The sequence below is a fragment of the Terrapene carolina genome, unplaced genomic scaffold, assembly GCF_002925995.2.
Source record: "Terrapene carolina triunguis isolate 2854851 unplaced genomic scaffold, T_m_triunguis-2.0 Scaffold68, whole genome shotgun sequence".
NCBI lineage: Eukaryota > Metazoa > Chordata > Testudines > Emydidae > Terrapene > Terrapene triunguis.
The window spans coordinates 40,093,685-40,114,797 of record NW_020664419.1 but is presented as its reverse complement, the minus strand read 5'-3'; the positions used below and the strand labels follow the sequence as shown (position 1 = coordinate 40,114,797).

At 40.3% G+C, this 21,113-nt stretch overlaps 1 protein-coding gene across 7 annotated transcripts in view; it reads right to left on the bottom strand.

Annotated features, from left to right (window-relative positions):
* The window catches only part of ANKRD7 (ankyrin repeat domain 7), a 163,228-nt gene that overhangs the window by 101,256 nt on the left and 40,859 nt on the right, over positions 1-21,113 (bottom strand). For all 7 annotated transcript variants that reach the window (XM_026648724.1, XM_026648725.1, XM_026648726.1 and 4 more), the window contains exons 9-16: positions 16,965-17,025; positions 16,632-16,834; positions 14,432-14,558; positions 12,302-12,363; positions 10,935-11,037; positions 7,330-7,358; positions 7,143-7,230; positions 7,005-7,049 (exon numbers count right to left, since the gene is read on the bottom strand). In XM_026648724.1, coding sequence (XP_026504509.1) covers positions 7,005-7,049; positions 7,143-7,230; positions 7,330-7,358; positions 10,935-11,037; positions 12,302-12,363; positions 14,432-14,558; positions 16,632-16,834; positions 16,965-17,025 — 718 coding nt within the window. The remainder of the gene's footprint in view (positions 1-7,004; positions 7,050-7,142; positions 7,231-7,329; positions 7,359-10,934; positions 11,038-12,301; positions 12,364-14,431; positions 14,559-16,631; positions 16,835-16,964; positions 17,026-21,113) is intronic.

Genomic DNA, 21,113 nt, shown 5'->3' with positions numbered 1-21,113 from the left:
TTTTTTTTTTTTCTTTCTGTCTTGAGATTTCCTTCCTAACAAATAAGGGTACTTTATAGAGGGATTCTTGCAGTGACCACAGAGCGAAGAAGGAACTGATTATTTCATTTGCATAAAAACACTATGGGAAAGGGATATTTAGCTTTGCTCTGAAAGCCCCATATTCTAAAAACAGATATGATTTGTGAATCAGTATCTAGGAAAGCAATATGGAAAAGTAGTATTTGTGACGCTTTGGGGTTCATCCAAACCAGTAAACCAGGCAACACCTGCCTTGGAACTCTGGGTATCTTAAATGCTATGCTGTTGTGGCTCACAGCCCTGACACCAACAGCTAGCATACAAGCAGGCAGGTCACACCCTGGATTCTATAGCCAAATTACTCTTTACAGGGGGACATCGACAATCCTTTCAGCCCTGAGTTCTGCCCCCAAAACATCTCTCTATACAGAGCTCAGCCCCTCTTACTGTGGCATCCACAAACCTTATCAGGTTTGCTGCTCCTTTAAAGAGACAGTACACAGCAGCTTATTAATAGGGCAGTCAATTGATTAAAAAGATAAATTGTGATTAATCGTGCGATTAAAAAAATTAATTGCGCTGTTAATAATAGAATAACATTTATTTAAATATTTTTGGCTGTTTTCTACATTTTCAAATATATTGATTTCAATTACAGCACACAATACAAAGTGTATAGTACTCACTTGATATTTATTTTTATTACAAATATTTATTTATTATTAAATTTATTACCTGCACTGTAAAAAACAAAACAGTATTTTTCTATTTACCTAATACAAGTACTGTAGTGCAATCTTTTTATCATGAAAGTTGAGCTTACAAATGTAGCATTATGTGTGCGGGGGGGGAAACGGCGTTCAAAAATAAAACAACTTAAAACTTTAGAGTATACAAGTCCACTCAGTCCTACTTCTTATTCAGCCAATGGTTCAGACAAACAAGTTTGTTTACATTTGCAGGAGATAAAAGTGCCCACTTCTTCTTTTCAAAAATGTCACCTGAAAGTGAGAACAGGCGTTCGCAGGGCACCGTGGTAGCTGGCGTTGCAGGATATTTAAGTGCCAGGTGCGCTATGTGCCTTCATGCTTCAAACACCATTCCAGAAGACATGCATCCATGCTGATGATGGGTTCTGCTCGATAACGATTCAAAGCAGTGCGGACCAACACATGTTCATTTTCATTCTCTGAGTCAGATGCCACCAGCAGAAGGTTGATTTTCTTTTTTGGTGGTTCGGGTTCTGTAGTTTCTACATGGGAAGTGTTGCTCTTTTAAGACTTCTGAAAGCATGCTTCACACCTCCTCCCTCTCAGATTTTGGAAGGCACTTCAGATTCTTAAACCTTGGGTTGAGTGCTGTAGCTATCTTTAGAAATCTCACATTGGTATCTTCTTTGCGTTTTGTGAAATCTGCAGTGAAAGTGTTCTGAAAACGAACAACATGTGCTGGGTCATCATCCGAGACTGCTATAACATGAAATATATGGCAGAATGTGAGTAACATAGAGCAGGAGACATACAATTCTCTCCCAACGAGTTCAGTCACAAATTTAGTTAGCGCACTAACATTTTTGTAATGAGCGCCATCAGCATGGAAACACATCCTCTGGCATGGTGGCCGAAGCATGAAGGAGCATCCGAATGTTTACCACATCTGGCATGTAAATAACTTGCAATGCTGGCTACAAAAGTGCCATGCAAACATCTGTTCTCGCTTTCAGGTGACTTTGTAAATAAGAAGCGGGCAGCATTATCTCCTGTAAATGTAAACAAACTTGTCTGTCTTAGCTGAACAAGAAGCAGGACTGAGTGGACTTGTAGACTCTAAAGTTTTACATTGTTTTGTTTTTGAGTGCAGTTATGTAACAAAAAACACTACACTTCTAAGTTGTACTTTCACGATAAAGACATTGCACTACAGTACTTGTATGAGGTGAATTGAAAAATACTATTGCTTTTGTTTATCATTTTTACAGTACAAATATTTGTAATAAAAATAATAATATAAAATGAGCAGAGTACACTTTATATTCTGTGTTGTAAGTGAAATCAATATATTTGAAGAGATAGAAAAACATCCAAAAAATTTAATAAATTTCAATTGGTATTCTATTGTTTAACAGTGCGATTAAAACTGCAATTAATCGCGATTAATTTTTTTGATCACAATTAATGTTTTTGAGTGAATCGCGTGAGTTAACTGCGATTAATCGACAGCCCTACTTATTAACTTAACTGGGGCTGACAAACCTTCCACTTCAAGCAAAGCACTGAGTTGCTTTATGGCTAAAGTAAAACAAGCTTATTAACAAAGAGACATAGGTTTAAGTGATACCAAGTATAAGGAAAAAGGTTAGAAATGGTTACAAAAAATCAAAAGTAAAAATATGCTTCTACAACTGAATTTCAACTTATACTACTCTTTTCTTCAAAGAAGTTTCTCACCAGTCATTCTTCCAGCATAGCTGGCCTGTCCTTTAGCCAGGACACAACAAATGGACCTCAAAGCGTCAGAGTGAGGACACAGAGTTGGAGCAACAGAAGCTTGCTGACCAGGACAAACACAGGAAGTTTGAACAGAAGAGGGGGATAAATCACACACACGAGACCTGGAGGAAGGACATAATGATGTGCCTGATCAGGTGCTAAGCACACAGACAGGTGTATTGTGGATCCCATTACTCCGCCTGTAGCCTGAGTCACTATGGACACTAAAGGTTATTCTGTAATTCTGACTGTGGGAACGTGGGAAGTTTTGTTTTTTTCTTGATGTGCTATTTTCTGTAATGATATAACAAGGTTGAGCCCAAGGGCTAAGGTACAAGCCTGCCATGACCACACTCAGTGGTTAAGGATGTAAACCCTCACTGGGGAAACCGAGTCAGTGTTATGTGTGTTTGTGGCACAGCTAAAAGGTGCTATGGCCCAAGATCTGCTAGAATTAGTAGGACCCTAGCACAGATAGGTAAATAGCTATGAGCCAGCACTCCACTGAGAGCAGGGGAACTGAGGCACAGCTGGAAGATGTTGTGGCCCAAAAACTGCAGGAAGTGGTGAATCACTAGTACAGCTACGTAAATAGCTGTGGGCCCAGGCTCTTCTGGGAGCAGGGCTGAGTCAGGGTGGTAAGAGATCTGGTTTCATGCCTTTGGAACCTTTTGGCCTGAGTGACTCAGATGGGTGTGCAGCAACTGCTGGGGAAATAGAGATGGTAAAGAGGGGAAAAGGTGCCCCTTAACCTATGGGCTAAGGGGGATTTAGGACCAATGCCTAAGGAATAGCTTATTGTACTGCGTCAATGTCAGGGGGGAGGTGTGACAAAAATGCCCATTGGTGGTTCGCTACTCTGCGTCAGCAACTTTTGTCAGGCCTGACATACTCACTACACCTCACACACTGTTGTCATAATTTGTCTCTAAAAGGTATCATGTGTAAGGAATCATATACAACTGGTAACACCTGGCCCCAAAAATCATTGTGTAGTATATGTATAGTGTGTACAAAGAGTTATAAATACATGCTAGAATTATGTTCTTAAAATGTGTTTGACAAACAATGCATAAGCCCAGTCTGTCCAGGACAAAGGAATATGTATTTGTTTGTCTGACCAGCCTGGTCGTCAGGCAGAGACAATGAAGGTCCCAATACATACAAGGTAAATAAAGCTATCAAGCTAAAAAGTGAGGGAGAAGATAGCATAGAATTTACACCCCTGAAGGAGAAAGAAACTTTATCTGGGCTCATGTTTCAAAGAATACATTTCAAAAGTTTACTGGACCATGAAAAGAAAGGAAGAGAACCCCATAGTTATCCTTCACTCAAATAGTCAAAGAAACCAAACACTTTGAGCTGTGTGTGTTAGGTCCTGGTTAAAGAATGGGCCAGCCATGATGGAAGAATGCCAGTGATCAGACAAACTACTCTAGTTCCTTAAGTTGATTTTTAGTCTTAAAAACATAGTTTTACTTCTGTTTGTAACCATTTCTACCTTATTCTTCATACTTGGTAACACTTAAACCTATGTCTTTTTGTTAATACGCTTGTTTTATTTTTACCATAAACCAGCTCAGTGCTTTGCTTGAAGTGGAAGGTTTGTCAACCCCAGTTAAGTTAATAAGCTGCTGTGTACTGTCACTTTAAAGGAGCAGCGAACTTAATAAGGTTTTGTGGATGCTACAGTCAGAGGGGCTGTGCACTGCAGAGAAAGGTGATTTTGGGGCAGAACTCAGGGCTGGAAGGGTTGTGGAGTTCCCCCTGCAAAGGGAAACTGGGTGGTGGAAGCCAGGGTACAACTTGCATGATAGCTGTTGGTGTCAGAGCTGTGAGACACAACGGCATAGCATTTAAGGCACCCAGAGTTCCAAGGCAGATGTTGACTGAACACCATAACTGGCCTGGGTGAACCCATAAGTGTCACATTGGCATAGGCAGCAGGATTCACATACAACTTGCTATTTGAAAATTACACTTCAAGCAACAGTAAAATAGTTTTAAGTGATTCCCAAGTCAAAAGGCTGGAAACAATCAAAGAAAGATTACAACTTAATTATTTCCTGTTTATTATCTCAGGTGTGGAAACAGAACAAAGGAAGTTTAAAATTAGCAACTGTGAAACAACTGCAAATTTAGAGCTGGCTATATCGGAAAAGTAGCAAAAAGCCCTAAAATGAGAGGCTGAGAAAGCTGCACAAGAACACCAGAAATGAGAAGCCAAACAAAACAGACAGACATTTTTGGGGAAGAACTCAGGGCTGAAAGGATTGTTGATGTCCCCCTGTAAAGAGTAATTTGGCAGTAGAATCCAGGGTGTGACCTGCCTGCTTGTATGCTAGCTGTTGGTGTCAGGGCAACAGCACAGCATTTAAGGTACCCAGGGATCCAAGGGAGGTGTCTGGCTGAACTCCTTACTGGCCTGCGTGAATCCTAATGCATTAAGTATCTTCTTCATTCTGTCTTTTCCAGGCTCGGCAAATGCAGGACATTTCCCTTCCCCCTAGATTTACAGAGTAATGAAATAGGGGCTCCTAGGCCCCTTGGACTCTGGAAACATCTAGGCCAGGGGTGGGCCAACTTTTTGGGCTGAGGGCCACATCTGGGTGGAGAAATTGTATGCAGGGCCAGGGCAGGGGGTTGCGGTGCATGAGGGAGTGCGGGGTGTGGGAGGGGATGCGGTGTGCAGGAACGGGGTCAGGGCAAGGGATTGGGGTAGAGGAGGGGTGCAGGGTGTATGAGGGGGCTCGGGGAAGGGGATTGGGGTGCAGGAGGGCTGTCGGGTGTACAAGGGGACTCAGGGAAGGGGTGCAGGAGGGGTACAGACTGCGGGAGAGGTTCAGGGCAGGGGGTTGGGGTGCAGTAGGGGACTCAGGGCAGGGGGTTGGGATGCAGGAGGGGTGCGGGGTGCGGCAGGGGGCTCAGGGCAGGGGGTTGGGGCACACAGGGTTGCAGGAGGCTCAGGGCAGGAGGTTGGGGTGCAGGAGGGGTGCAGGGTGCACGAGGGGAATCAGGGCAGGGAATTGGGGTGCAGGAGGGGTGTGAGGTGCAGGCAGGGGGCTTAGGGCAGGGAGTTGGGGGGCAGGTACAGGAGGGGTTCGGGCTCTGGCCCGGCGCCGCTTACCTCAAGCGGCTCCAGAGTGGCAGCGGCACGCACTGGGGCCAGGACAGGCTCCCTGCACGCCTGCCCTGTCCCCAGCCCCGTGCCGCTCCCGGAAGCGCTGCGGCCCCTGGGGGGGTGGGGTGGGCGGAGGGCTCCGTATGTGCTGCCCTTGCCATGCCTCCAGGTTCCTCCCCTGAAGCTCCCATTGGCCGCGGTTCCCCGTTCCCGGCCAATGGGAGCTGTGGGGGGGCGGTGCCTGGAGGCAACGCACGGAGCACTCTGCCCCCCCGCCCGGGGGCTGCAGGTACGTGGTGCCGGCGGCGCCGCAGGCCGGATCCAAAGCCCTGAGGGGCCGTATCCAGCCCGCGGGCCGTAGTTTGCCCACCCCCGATCTAGCCACTAGTAACATGAGACCATCTCCATGCACATGAACTCTGCTTAAAGCCACTTTGAAACAAAGAAATATTTGTGAATGTTTCTCTCAAGGCTGAGAGATAATGTGAGAGATAATGTGAAACTGGAGAGAATAAGGTGTCGTGGAACTTACTGGAATACACTGAGCAGATGAACATTAAGAGCCAACAAAATATGCTACTAACTGCCCATCTGTTTGTTCTGCATTTGTAACACAATGGGATCCTGGTCTATTACTAGGGCTCTGTAGTGCTACTGTAATACAAATAATAAAGTATCCAACTCTTTCAGCTTCTTCCAAAAGAGCACATACTGCAAAAAGAAGAGAAAAATGGAAGCTCATGCTTTTAACACATTTTCTGCTCTCAAACTACAAGCACACATTTACAAATTTCTCTAAAAAGAAGCTTAGCTTCCATTGAATTCCAAGTGGGGAGAACTGAAGTACCTTTTTTTTTAAAAAAACAAAAAGAATTTGAGATCCTAAATCATAAACAGACTACATGTATGCTATATACTTCATTTACAATGTACTTCAAAATACATGAAAGTTCTCTCTTTTACTTACCTGCCTAGAACTGAGTCCAAGGTTTTGTATTCCCTCCATTTCAGTTGATATGCTTAACACCTAATTTTTGCAGCGGGAACACAGAACCCTGAATTCAGCTCTTGGCTGATTAATAAAAGAAAAAAAACACATTACAAATCAACGTAAATTAAACAAAATTAAAAATCCTTTAAGTCCACATTTTCTCTATACAAGATTTAGGATCTCAAACTGTGGCTATATTTTTGGATCAGTTATTGCGTGTTCTTCAAGAAAGAATTAGCAAATGTCATAAGGTATGTTGTTAAAAGCACAGAATACTAACAAATTAAATATGGAAGTTTTATACATTGACTGAAAACCATTTTTGTATAAATTGCAATTAAAACATGTCAGTCAGAAAGAAGGACAAAACCCATATAAATACCTTCAATATCATCTGCATCATCTAAACCAAGTTCTTCCATTAAATCTTCAAAAGAAAAAAAATAAGCAATGTTTAAGATAAATATTTGTTAATGAAGATGCCCAGTCCCTCACCAAAATTTGATGTAGTGAATATTACCTGATTTTTGCCTTTTGCCAATCTCGATTCCCTTTGCAGGACAAGAAGAGGTGTCATGTGTTTCTAAAATTGCTTGAGTGGTCTTTGGCTATTATAGACAATCCAACACTCAAAAATTAAATAAAATTCAAAATAATGATATATTCTTTAATTAGTAAGACAAATTCTTAGCATGAATGACACTTACCTGTGAATCAAGAGTTTTTTCACAAAAACCTAAAAAGAGGGGGGAGGAGAAAGTATTATCTAGTGTCTTTTAAAATCCTGAAGTGTAATAGTTATCAACTTCATGCAAAATTAGTACCTTGTGTGACAACTATGTATTGCCTATTTGCAACCATTGTTTTAATTCCACAAGACTTATTTTTAGTTAGGCTAAATATATCATAGCAAGCAGCACATATTAGTATTATAGAAACACATGATTGTTCAAACATGCACCTCAGATTTCAAATGACCAAGCTAGAGTAATTCATGTGAAGCAATAAGGCCATGCTGATTAACAGTACAAAAATAAAATCTTTATTCTTTCTTAGAAGGCAATAATTCATTTCCTGATTGGAAAGTTACAAAAGCCAAAGTGGACTGGAGTAGTTTAATGTGTCATAAAGCAGTGCAACAGTACTATTATGATTATCCCACAAGTGTTTGTGTGTTGAAGAATCTCTATTTTCTGTAGATGGGAGGAGTCGGAGAAGAGTTATATGCAAGTTATATGCAAGTACTGGCTTGACAAAGCCCTGGCTGGGATGATTTAGTTGGTGTTGGTCCTGCTTTGAGTAGGGTTTGGACTAGATGACCTCCCGAGGTCTCTTCCAGCCCTAATCTTCTATGATTCTATGTAATCTCAGTTCAGTTATCTGGCACAAATTCTCAACATAGAGACCACTAAATTATGCCATCTCAGTTCAGTGATCCACAGATCAGTGTGCTTAGCTTACCAGGAATTAACAGAAACAACTCTTCTGTTTGGCTGTATTGTCCACTTTTAATACAATTCTCAATAACAGTTTCAACTTTTGTCTAGTGTAATATTTCCATAATGTGATCTACTGGCCTGTCTACACTTCTTGTAGCCTCTACCTTAGTCATCATATAGTTTCTTAATCCTCTTTTGCAAAGAGGAATATAAAATGTGTTAGAATGGATTATAGCATAATTTTAATACTACCAAAATTCAAGTGTTCTTATAAGCAACTATTACTTCATCTCAACAAAACTGCTGTCCAGTGATATGGTAATCTTTCTAATGCATGTCCACAATTGTCTTTTGATCTTTTTTAAAAGCATTTTATTTATTTTAGCAGAATCATACCAAAGTAAAGGGAATGCAAAGCAACGGACTTCCCCAAGGCAACCCTGCAGTACAGGATTTCAAGCCTTCAAAAAGATGGAAAAGTTTTGGCTACAACCTGATGACATATGGTATGAAATTTTCATTTAATTGTATCAATATGTTCATCATGTTCCAATAAGAGTGACAAAATCATAATTCTTTAGAGACAAAAATAGGAAGAAACATGCTGTCTTAGCAGTAGAACTTTCTTGCCCTCCTCATAAGCAAATGGTCACAGAGCACCATGCAGAAAGTTTATTATTTTAAGTATTAAGGTTTATGTATTATTTTTATCAAATAACATTTTATCCATTACTTTAGCTTCCAGGCAAAACAAAGAGAGAGATCAATATAAAAGTAGCTACCAAGTATTACCCTTTTGTGGTCAACGTTCACCCACCAGGAAAAGTCAAGAAATTCAGAAGAGGACAGATATTACCAACAAAGTTTAGAGAATCAGGCAGATGCTGGGTTGAAAACAGTCAGTCTTTGCTCTACAGGCTAACAGATTTGAACTCTGGCTAACCAGCAGAGGTAGCAAGTTCCATAGCCCAGAACTTTCAAATGAGAACAGTTTCTTCCAGTCCTCAAGAGTGCACTTCTGGGGACAGTAAGCAAAAGTACATCAGGTATCTCAGACATTTTGCTGGTGCAAAGAGAACGAGAAGAGGCTTGATTCTTAATAGTGGATTGGCATAGCACAGGGGTTCTCAAATTGGGGGTCATGACCCCTCAGGGGGTCACAAGGTAATTACATGGGGGGTCGCGAGCTGTCAGCCTCCACCCCAAACCCTGCTTTGCCTCCAGCATTTATAATGGCGTTAAATATATAAAAAACATGTTTTTAATTTATAAGGGGGGATCTCAGAGGCTGTGTAAAAGGTGTCACCAGTACAAAAGTTTGCGAACCCCTGGCATAGCAGATTGGAACTCTACATCAGATGGGGGCAGGGAGAAAAGGCACAGACCCGGATCTGGCAAAGTTACACCCAACAGAGAGTTTCTCCCATGGTCTCTCTGTTGAGAATTTGTGGCCAGATTACAGTCCCTTTATGTGCCTGAGCAGTGCCAAAGAGCCACAGCACTCCAGAAAATCTGGTCCGACATGTCCAAAATTGTCCAGCTCTAAGCCATGTAGGGCTTTACAGACTGACAAATAATATTAATTGCAGCCAAAACCACTGGAATGAATGAAGAATAAGGATGATGGGTCCAGCTGGACCTGCTCCACTAACCAGGTAGACCACCAAATTCTGCACAAACTGAAACAGAGTGGTAAGGTAGCTTTAAGTATTGCACAATTATACTAATCAAGATGTGAGGTGTCAAATGTCTTGAACAATCGAAAGACATCTGTAACTATTAACCATTATTTTGTGCAATGTTCATATTGTTATTCTTTTTTAATATTGAATAGAGCAATAATCTTTTATGGTGCTTTACTGAAAGATTATTTGGCACACTAAAGGGATACAACTATGAACTTCTCATTTGCCATTTGAACTGTTAAGAAAATTAGACTTCTCAGATGCCAAGTACTACCTTTTCTGGACTCAGAAATAAATTAGTATTCATAGATAAAGTGTGAATTCAGCAAATGAAAAAAATCATATATTTCCAAGAAAATTATCTACTTCATTCACTCCTTTCTATCTAGAACCATCTGTTAAGCTCTAGAAAGTGGAATATTTGAAAATATAAATGCAATGGATCCAAAGTAGCTAGGCACTGAGAGTACCATTTATGAGATGCACAGATGCTAAGCAAATAAAATACTTAACATCTGTCTTTGCCTCTGGGAGTTCACTCAAATCTTCCTTCCCCCTTAGGTTTCTCACTCTCAGGATGGAGATTATGAGGTCCTCAAGTAATATACAATGGATGATCTCAAGTCATTCAGAGTCAGACATTCTATCAAGCCAAAAACTCCCCATCTCTCTATAACTTTCATAGGTTAAACCTCCTGGGCTAATAAAACTATAGAGAGGAAAGAAATATAACAGCAGCAAATCATAACACTTTTTGCCCATAAAAAAAAATCTCATACCATCTTTTCTGTCAGAAAAAACTTTCTATACAAATAAATAACCTGAACCATGTCAAGGTTTTGAAGAACATTTACAAGAGTCTAGTGAAAATACAGTTTGAACTACTAAGGAGAGTAACATTCCAATTACTACCCATTTTAGCTGCTAGTCAATGGCCAAGGACATACAAACTACCACAGTTCCTCTGAAATGGATCATCTCCTGAATTAATGTCAAAGCATTTTCTGCTCTTATCAAGAGTAAAAAAAACAAATCTATCAATAATGACAATTAACCAGCAGTTTTTTATTGCCACTGAGAGAACAACCCACTCCTTTTTTTGAAGAATTCCTAAGGCGTACATATAAAATTAAGCTTATTTTATAAAAGCTCATGAAATATGGATAATAATACAAATGATAAAATTACCTTCATTTGGTTCCTCAAAAATACTCTGCATGTGTGTGTCAGTTCTGATAGCAGATGAAATTAACAGGTTGACTGGTAGTTTTCTTGGGCTTTCAGAAGCACACTGGTTAATTAAAAACATGCATGATAACCTGGATATAATTAATTTTTAATTGCTTTCCACAGAAAAAGTATAAATATTTTTAGTTGCTGGGTATCAGCAATGATTTACAACCAAACATTTTGGTGCGCTACCCAGTATACATAGTACTCATGTATTTCTGAAAAAGCTTTGGAAAAGGAATGTCATAATATAGACTATTTTAAAATCATAATACTTATTAATATTTTTCATTAAAGTGTTAATAAAATGCTAGTTAAAATTTCTGTCAATTAAGATGTCTGAACTAGCCTTGATAAACACAGAAGAAGTGGTAACATGAAGTAAGGAAATAAGATAAATAAAAAAAAAATGAAAAAAAAAAAAGACTGCTTGAATAATAATTGCAGTTCTTTACAATGACTGTTTGTATCTCTATACTGTAGGTGCAGGTGATGTTCATGTCCTCAGCACACAAGTCTATGGGAGTTATGCATGCACCCTACGATAATCAACAGGCCCACAGCTGCACAGGGAATACTATGAGGAGGACTGAAGAAACAAAGTCCAACAAGGCCAAAAAGTTGACAAAGACTAACACTAACTATCCTAAAACTTTAAGATTAAAATTTTAAAAGGATAAAAGTTAAACGCTCTCAAAAGGAGACTGTGGTAAAACACCACTACATTCTCCTTGCTGCCTAAAGCAGTCCGCAAGAACTGAGTAGCAACTGGGGCTATCCTCTGGATATGGGAGAGGCAAGAGACCATCGCTAGGGTGTATGTGCAGCTCCAATGGTTACAGCTTTTTCCTAATGTGCATCAGCTTAAGAGGGGATTCTACAGAGGCAATGCTTGCAGACAGAGATAAAAGGTGAAAACCTGGCCCCAAATCCATTCAGTGAGAGTTTTACTGTTGACTTAAATGGGGCCAAGATTTCATTGTCTTTTTTAAAATTAAAAAAAAAACAAAAAACAAAAAACAGATTTAAATACCTAATTTTTTTACCTTTCAAAAACATTTAAAACAATTAAACTATTTAATAATTCAATATGATGCTAGAAATACTAATTGAATCTGGGGGGGTCCACTGCCAGGAGACCTAGGTTATTAGCAGTCTTAACTAGTCAGCCCCTAATATAGAAGAAGTACTTCAAAACCACAGCATCAACCCCTATGATCCATTAAGCAACGAAGAAGTCAGAAATGCAATAAAAGTAAACTCTTGAGCAGTAGTGAATTGAATAAAATTGGTGGGATCATAATAGCCATATTAATGGAAAGTACCTCTGAATCCCAGGGTGATTCTGTATCCTCCTCTTCGTCCAATCCTAATACTGACATTGTATCTACAGAATAAAATAAATACGAAATTTTACTTCTCTCTTATAAACATTTCACATTAGTTTGTACTCTATCAGATAAGCCCTGTATTCATAAGATCGCCATAGGCATACATAATTTATCTCAATCTGTATACAGATAATTCACATGTGCTGCTAAGGTAGCTGCAACACCACAGTGTGTCACTCTGTTTTCTTTAGGCCTTCATCTTTCTTCTCTCCTTCAGTGGCAGGGCTGGCTCTAGGCACCAGCAAAACAAGCTGGTGCTTGGGGCGGCACATTTTTAGGGGCGGCATGGCCAGCGCCAGAATGCCGCCCCTAAAAATGTGCCCCGGCCGCCCTAGCTCACCTCCGCTGCTGCCGCTCGCATGATTCACGCGCCGCTGCTCGCCCTCCCTCCCAGGTTCTCAAACCTGGGAGGGAGGGGGAGATCCCGAGCGGCCGCGGCACGCGAAACAGCTGATTCGTGTGCCGCTGCTCCCCCTCCCTCCCAGGTTTGATAGCCTGGGAGGGAAGGGGAGACTCTGAGTGGCCGCGGTGCGCGCGCCTCTTCTCCCCCTCCCTCCTAGGCTTGAGAGCCTGGGGGGAGGAGGCAGGGCTGGGGATCTGGGGAAGGGGCGGAGCTGAGGCGGGGCCGGGGGTGGGGTAAGAAAAAAACAGGGGGGGCGGCCAAAATTGTTTCTGCTTGGGGCGGCAAAAATCCTAGAGCCGGCCCTGTTCAGTGGGAGACAACTAAACACCTGCTATACCCGCTGAAGAAAGAAACTGAAGGCTAAAGCCTGGTATACACTTAAAAATTACATTGACTTAGCTATGTCCTTCAGGGCTGTGAAGTATTTTGCAACTTAAGTGTAGCACTTAAGTTGACCTAACCCGGGTGCAAAAACGGCTAGATCAACAGAAGAATTCTTCCATCAATTTCACTACTGCCTCTCACGGAAGTTGGTTACCTACACTGATGGAACAACTCCTACACTGATATAGGAAGCATATATACTACAGTAGCTACAGAGGGATAGCTCAGTGGTTTGAGCATTAGCCTGCTAAACCCAGGGTTGTGTGCTCAATCCTTGAGGGGGCCATTTAAGGATCTGGGGCAAAAATCTGTCTGGGACTTGGTTCCTCCTTTAAGCAGGGCGGTTAGACTAGATGACCTCCTGAGGTCCCTTCCAACCCTGGCATTCTATGATATGCAGTGCTGTAGCTGAGCAGCTGTAGTGTAGACATACTGAGAAATACCTAAATCCTTCTATGTAAAGGCATGATGACATCCTCAAAATTCAGTGTTCTGGCTGCATCTGCTGGTTGGGAGGAACTTTAACAAATATCTGGACTGGTTTAGAAGGTTCAATAGAATAAGGATTTTTATAGAGCACTGGTGTTACATGCTGCCACTGAGAAGCTCTACTTAAATGCATTCTGTACTAGCCACAGTTTCCAAATGCTTTTAAGGTGTAGCCCGATTTGGAGTGTGTTGCAGTACTCAAAAGTTACAAAGGCACAGCCACGGAAGCTATATCCCATCAAAAAATAGATTTGAACCCTACCTGCCAGACACAGAAGAAAAACAACATCAGAACTAGCCACTGCTGCTATCTGATCATCTAAAAGCAACTGAAGGTTGTGAAATTAGATAATTTGTGGAAATACAACCTCAACTAAAGAGTTGGATGTAACATTCACCCACTCTTCTGATTGTTGTCCTCAACTCACCAACATCATTTTAGACATATCTGTGAGGTGACTTAATTTAAAAATGTAGGCTATAAAAAATCCAAATTATTCCTATTTCTGTGCTTTACAATATGTCCAATCTACTTTATGCCTTTTTTAGATTGCAAGTGCTTCAAGACAGGGACTATCTAATGTGTGTCTTGTACTCTTTGGAGTCCCTCAGAAACAAAAGAACCAAGTGATTTATCAGCTGAGTCATTCCCTGAAAGTGTACCAGAGCAAGTGAAAAACATCTCATGGCTCACAATACCAGAAGCAACAGATTATGATCTTTTCTTAGTACTCTCACACGGTAAACTAATCTAAGAAAAACATTTGGATTACTATTTACTAATTTACCTTTCCTAATAGCAGTATCTTCTGAGGGATTTTGTGCTTCACGGTTGCCATTACGAATCAAACTTTTATCTACAACATTTGAAATTTGTGGTTGCTCTATGTCATCTTCCTCCTCTGATGATTCTTCCTAGTAGAAAGAGATTGAATGAAAAATATCTTCCCAAATAAAAATACTAAACAAAAACAAATTACTTTCTATTTTAAAATGTTATACTCCCACTCATCATTGTAGTGTCTGAGTGCCTACATCAAATCAACAGTAATAGCAAAGTCACTTTTTGAGGCAAAAAACTCTGCTTGGGTATGGGGTTTGTTTAGTTGGGTGGATGATTCATTTGTTTTAGGTGGGTTTTGTTTTGTTTTTTGGATGGGGGCACATTTGTTTGGATGAAGGTATCAATGTTGTGAGTATCATTTTTGCTATGGTGAAAAGTTCTTGCAGTATTTTCTAAAGATGGTCAGATTCACCTAATCGCCTCTGGAATTTCATTCCTTAGTTGATCACCTCAACCAAAAATGCTTTTATTCCCAGATCTCACACACTTAATCATGGGCTTTATCTGTATTGTCCCAGAAGAACGCAACTGACCATCTGATTCTAAAAGTGATTTTATATTCCAACCACCTTCTTTTACTCATTTTTTGTAAAAAAAAAAAAAAAATAATAATAATAATAAATAAATAAATAAAATCAGTTTATGCTGTTTTAGTTCAATTTATTTTTCATAACACATTTGGATTTTGTCAGAGCCCAGTTACTCTTGCAAACAATACCCAATTTATTTTATGCATCATTCTTTAGGCCACAAATTATACTGACTTCAGAACAATGAGTCTAAAATTCATCCTTCTATAGCATCATAACCACATTCAGAATTTAAAAAAATGCTGCTCACTACTATCCTAACTAATGCATGAAAACTCTGCTTTATTAGAAACAAATTTATAGTCAGTCATTTCTTTATTCAATGCTGAAGATCAGATTAAATTTGAGTTACATGATTCTTGTTAGCAATCTTCTATTAAGGTTTTTCATTTAACTATATTCAAACCATTCAGCTACAATACAAGTACTTTGTGTCTCATCTTCTGCTTTACCTGTGTAAAAATCCTTGTTATTGGGTTTGTCCCTTTTTACTTACTTTGATGCTTGGTTGAAACGCTTTTAGATTTTCTTCACCGCTATTTACAGGCAAATTCTCACTTTCTGGTTCCAGTGTTTCACAGATTGTATTAGCCAATCCCTCGGAATTCTTGCATTGCTCCTTTCCAGCATTTTGATCACCTAGAAATCTAAGATTCTCTGAGTCCTGTCTTCTGTTCTCATGCCTTGAATTTTCTGCCTCTGACCAAGGATCATCATCACTTTCAAAGATATCATCTACTAGGTTTGAGTTTTCCTCCTTAATATAACAACTATTTAAGACAGATGGAGATGCATCTTTTTTCCAGGCTGTCATTTCAGAGTCTTCAAAAGAACAGCGGGTCTTACATCTGATTCTCTCATTTCCATCTGTATGTAACAATTCATTTGTATTCTGAAATTCATTAATTTCTTCATGTTCACTACCATCTTCTTTTTTTGATAAATCATAAGGTACTTCATTATTTACCATCTTAGATGATATGGCAGTTATATTTTCCTTTAAACCTTCATAATGTCCCACTATAAAAGACACAGGAATATCAACAGATTCCTGCATTTCCTGATCTTTCTCTTCACATGTTTCATGACTACCACCATCATGTATATTTTTGCTTCCACGTTTAACTTCCCTTTCAGATTTAACAGCATTGTTGAAAATTTCTAACTCTTGATCATGCTCATGCTCCAATTTTCCAACATATTCCTCTTCCTCATCCTCTGTGTAATCATCTTGACTTCCTTCTTCATCTTCTGTATCTTCATCCTCCTTTTCTTCCTGACTAAATTCTTCCTCATCATCTTCATCCTCTTCTTTTTCCTCTAATTCTTCTTTCTCCTGTTCACTTGCTTCTGAAATATCTTCATTTGTCAGTTCTTTACATTCTTTTTTATCCAAATTTGTGTGATTTCTGGTTGCTTGTTTGAGGTTTTGCCTTGATGACTGAGGACTTCCAATTCTAATATCCTCGCCATCTTCATAAAATCATAGATGAATTTGAAAAAGAAAAACACAACATAGGAACCAACAAATTAATTGCACAAACAAAAATTTACCTGTTTAAACCCCAGGAGAGGAGGAGTCATCTGGGAAGGTTTTGAAAAGGAGCCAGGTGAGGGATGGACAGGTCGAGGGTAGGACTTGACTTGGGGAAAAGGCTTAGGAGGGGATTCAATGACATCTTCAGCTTCACAATCTGATTTATTTTGCTGTGAAATGGCTATATGTTCTGTTCTCATAATGCTACTTTTCTCACCTACTATAGTAAAAAAAACAAAGATTAAATATACTTAAAAGAGGAAGTAAAATGCATAATAAATCTACAATTTCCTATCAACATATAATGTAGTAAAGGAGATTCCCCTTCCTCCCCGCCCCCAATTGCTTACTGTTTTTCTTGAATTGATGGGAAGAGTTCATTAGCAGAGTCAAACTTGGCTTCTGTGGTTTCTGTAAATAAAGTTAACTTTAAGCACATTGAGTTTTTACATGAATAGTAAGTAACACCCCTCTGTTTTTATCAAATATTGAAGACTAAATTCATTAACATTTTCTTACTGACAATGCCAGTTGAGGCTTCCATCCTGCAGTCCTGACTCAGCCAGCACTCTTATGGAAGTCAGTCAATGAGAGTTTTGCCCAAAAGATTTAGCCCATACACCGTTAAATAAAATATTTCAAAGTGTATTATATTCTACAAAATCTTTCCTTTAATCCAGTCGGCATTAGCAATACTGGCATTTGGGCCGTTTTGTTTCAATTTTATGTCTAAGAGTCTTAAATACTTGAAAGATTCCCTAGGATCAGTCAACAGATTAGTCACTTAAAATGGCCCAGTCCACTGTCTGATGTCACCAAAATCCCTACATCATGATGGGAAGATGTTATTGCTTCTATTTTAACACACAATGCACATGAAATAAAGTAGAAATTCAGCAATTCATCCTCTGAGTGGAAGAGGAAACAGTCATCATATTGATACAAAAAAAAAATACGTACACAGGAGTTTGCAGCAATTTGGGTAAGAAGAGATTAGTGATCCAGACAGATATAATCTAACGACTGTATTTTAGGGTAAGTTTTCAAAGAAGTTCATGAAGATTTAACAATGTGTCTCCTCACTGGTGTAATTCCCTATGCAATGCTTTTAAACATACTCCTAAATTTTCATGTACAACTTCTAAGGAGGTTTCAGAAGATCTAATGAAAACCACAGTTGAAAGAGTGGACCTTCAGCAGGTAGTGCTTCCATTATTCATGTTCCATGCTTAATGAGAATGAAAAAGGCCTAATAAATAATTCTAGTGTCTACCATGTTCAATCAAATTATTCAGCAGGTGGTGGTGTTTAAAAAAAGACCTAGTGCTCCTTAACAACCTATTGTGTATTTTGTTAATACTATAAGCATTTCTATTTAAAAAGAGAAATCAAGATACAGAACAGTTACTTACATTTCAATGCCTGTTGCTTCAAGATGTTTTGTCCACATGGATCCCACAGCACCCTCTTTGCCCTTGCCTCAGGGCTTCAGTCTGCAGATCCCTGCAGCCTACCAGGAGCTATCTTAAGCTTTCCTGGTCCCTGCCTAAAGCACTGCTCTGTCCAGGGTGCTAGCTGTCTTCAGCTTGCAAGGCAGCCAGCCCTCCCCTCCTCAAGATCCAGGGAGCAACTGAAACTGCTCTCCCCTGCAGTCCTTTTTATATGGACCTGCCTGGCCCTGATTGGCCGCTCCTTGCAGCCCCTCTCGAATTGGCTGCCTCCTGTGCAGCCCCCCCTAGGGCTCAATTAATCCCTTTATAGGCTAGTGTGAGGTGGATGCCCCATCACAGTCTCATTTTCAGAAGAAACTCAGGCACTTAGCTGCCAACACCCAATTTAGGATTTAGGCTTCTAAGTGTCTATATCACTTTTGAAAATGAGACTTAGGTAATGCAATGCTGAGTGCCGCAACCCCTAAATACCTTTAAAAATCTGGGCCTTTCATACCACAGTGTTCATAGAAGGGGAGAACATTTAGATCTCATGGATTTAAACTGGATAGTCATTCCCTATATCCCCTTTGCTCTTTCTGAAGACTCTGTGTTTGAAAAATAGTCCATCTTCTCCACCTGCCTACCTCTATAAATGAATACATAAGTCAAACGTCATGATCTTTTAGATACTGGACAGAAAAAAGAGTATGACTCAAAAAATTCAGCATGTTGACTTCACAAAAGGATCCCAGATTGGAAGAGAGAGATAATAGGTTTTGTTCAAATATAAACTATTTTCTATAACATGGAAGAGTTATAAAAATGAATATTAAATATATTTCAAAATCCCTGGTGTAGTTTTCCTAGTCCTTCTTTAGTGGAATATGAGGCCTGGTCTTCACTTAAAATGTAGATCGACCTAGCTACTTTGTAACATTCACACTCCTGAACATCACTGGTAAGTCAACCCAAACCTCAGTGTACATGTGACTCGGTCAACGGAAGAACTATTTCCTTTTACAACGTATTTCCTTTTTGTTTAACATGTACTGTAAAATTAAATTCTCTAAGATCACAATTTTTGCTAAGTTTGGATATTTCTGGAAGTGCTTTCTTGCCTCATGAAAATCGATTATATGATCCATATAAGATTAATAAAGATTTCTGGACTACTATAATCAGAATTTTTGCCTAGACTGAATGATTTCAGCCTAGGCAAATATCCCCGTGCTCATCAAAAAACAGAAGAGTATATTTTCAGTTAAAACTAAGTAAAGTTTCTCTGCATTTATAATTTCTTTTTTATAGCATACAGGGGTATGAAATGAAATGGATCGTGACTGAGGCTGAAGGATATGGGAAACTTGTTCCACATAGTGAGAACTGCAGAGAAAAAGACTCTTGTATCAACTGTAATGAGGATGTAGGAAGAGAAAAAAAAAAAGAGTTCAGTACCGGTCTGGAAGGAATGAGGAGGGAGATGAGGTTAAGATTGTGTTTATGGAGTGTTTTAAAAACTTAAAAGAGCAAATGTGAACTAGCAGTGAAATTGAAGGGGAGTCGATGGAGTTATGTGAGGATAAAATTAGGTGACTAAACTGTTTTTTACACACCTAAATAGTGGAGAGCAGTATTATAAACATGTTATAGTCTGAAGAGCTGAGAAACCAGAGATATGAGAGTTACAATAATCAAGGTGAAGGCAGAGATAAGCATTCCAGAGGAGGTGAAACTGAGGCAGTAGCACACATGGAGAATATTGCAGGGAAGGCAATGGGCAGATTTACAGAGGTGGGAAAAGAAAATATAGGGGAAAGTAGATGAGACTAAGGTTAAGGACAATGCCACGGTCATATAAAGTTCCTAGTGAAAGCTATATGTTTTCATCTTGACGTCACAGCATCATGATTCTATGTCTTCTGTCAATGCTTCCATTTGAATTCCATATAACAAAAACACACTACCAAAGTTGACTACTATTTTCTGCAGTTTGAGATGTCATAAGGAAAAATTAGATATGCATAATATTTTACAGACATAAGACAAAGTTTCTGCTTTGAAGAGCTCAACTGGACAGATACCACATGAAAAAGTGACAGCAGACCACTGAGGTGAGGAAAAGGAAGAGAGCTAGGAAACAAGGGGGAAAAGAATACTGCTTATGAATGAGTGACATTCTTCAAAGACAACTGACTAGTTGTTTCAGTTTCATATTTTCTCCCTTTTAAAAACAAAATCACCAAGTATAAGTGTGGTATACTTATACCAGGAGTGGGCAAACTTTTTGGCCCGAGGGCCACATATGGGTATGGAAATTGTATGGCGGGCCATGAATGCTCATGAAATTGGGGTTGGGGTGTAGGAGGGGGTGAGGGCTCTGGGATGGGGCCAGAAATGAAGAGTTCAGGGTGCAGGAGGGGGCTCTGGGCTGGGGTAGGGGGCTGGGGTACGGGGGGCGGGCATTAAGGGCTCTGGGGTAGGACTGGAGATAAGGGGTATGGGGTGAAGGAGGGTGCTCCAGGCTGGGACCGAGGGGTTTGGAAGGCGGGAGGGGGATCAGGGCTGGGGAAGGGGGAGGAGGTCAGGGGTGCAGGCTCCGGACGGCACTTACCTCAAGCAGCTCCCGGAAGCAGTGGCATGTCCCTCCTCCGGCTCCTACGTGGGGGCGTGGCCAAGTGGGTCTGCAAGCTGCCCCGTCTGCAGGCGCCTTCCCTGCAGCTCCCATTGGCTGTGGGAGCGACACTTGGGGCGGTGGCAGCGCGCTGAGCCCCATGGCTGCCTCTACGCGTAGGAACCAGAGGGGGGACATGCTGCATTGCTGCTGCTTTCCGGAGCCACGCAGAGCCAGCCCCCGACCCCGCTCCCTGGCTGGAGTGCCAGAGCAAGGCAAACCTCATACTCCACTCCATGGCCGGACCTCGAGGGCTGGATTAAAACATCTCGGCCCGCGGGCCGTAGTTTTCCCACCCCTGTAATAGACAAAACCAATCTGAAAATTATAAATTAGAGGCTAACCAGAAGAAATTAGACTCGAGAAGGGACTGGAAGTTTGAATGGGATTTGAAA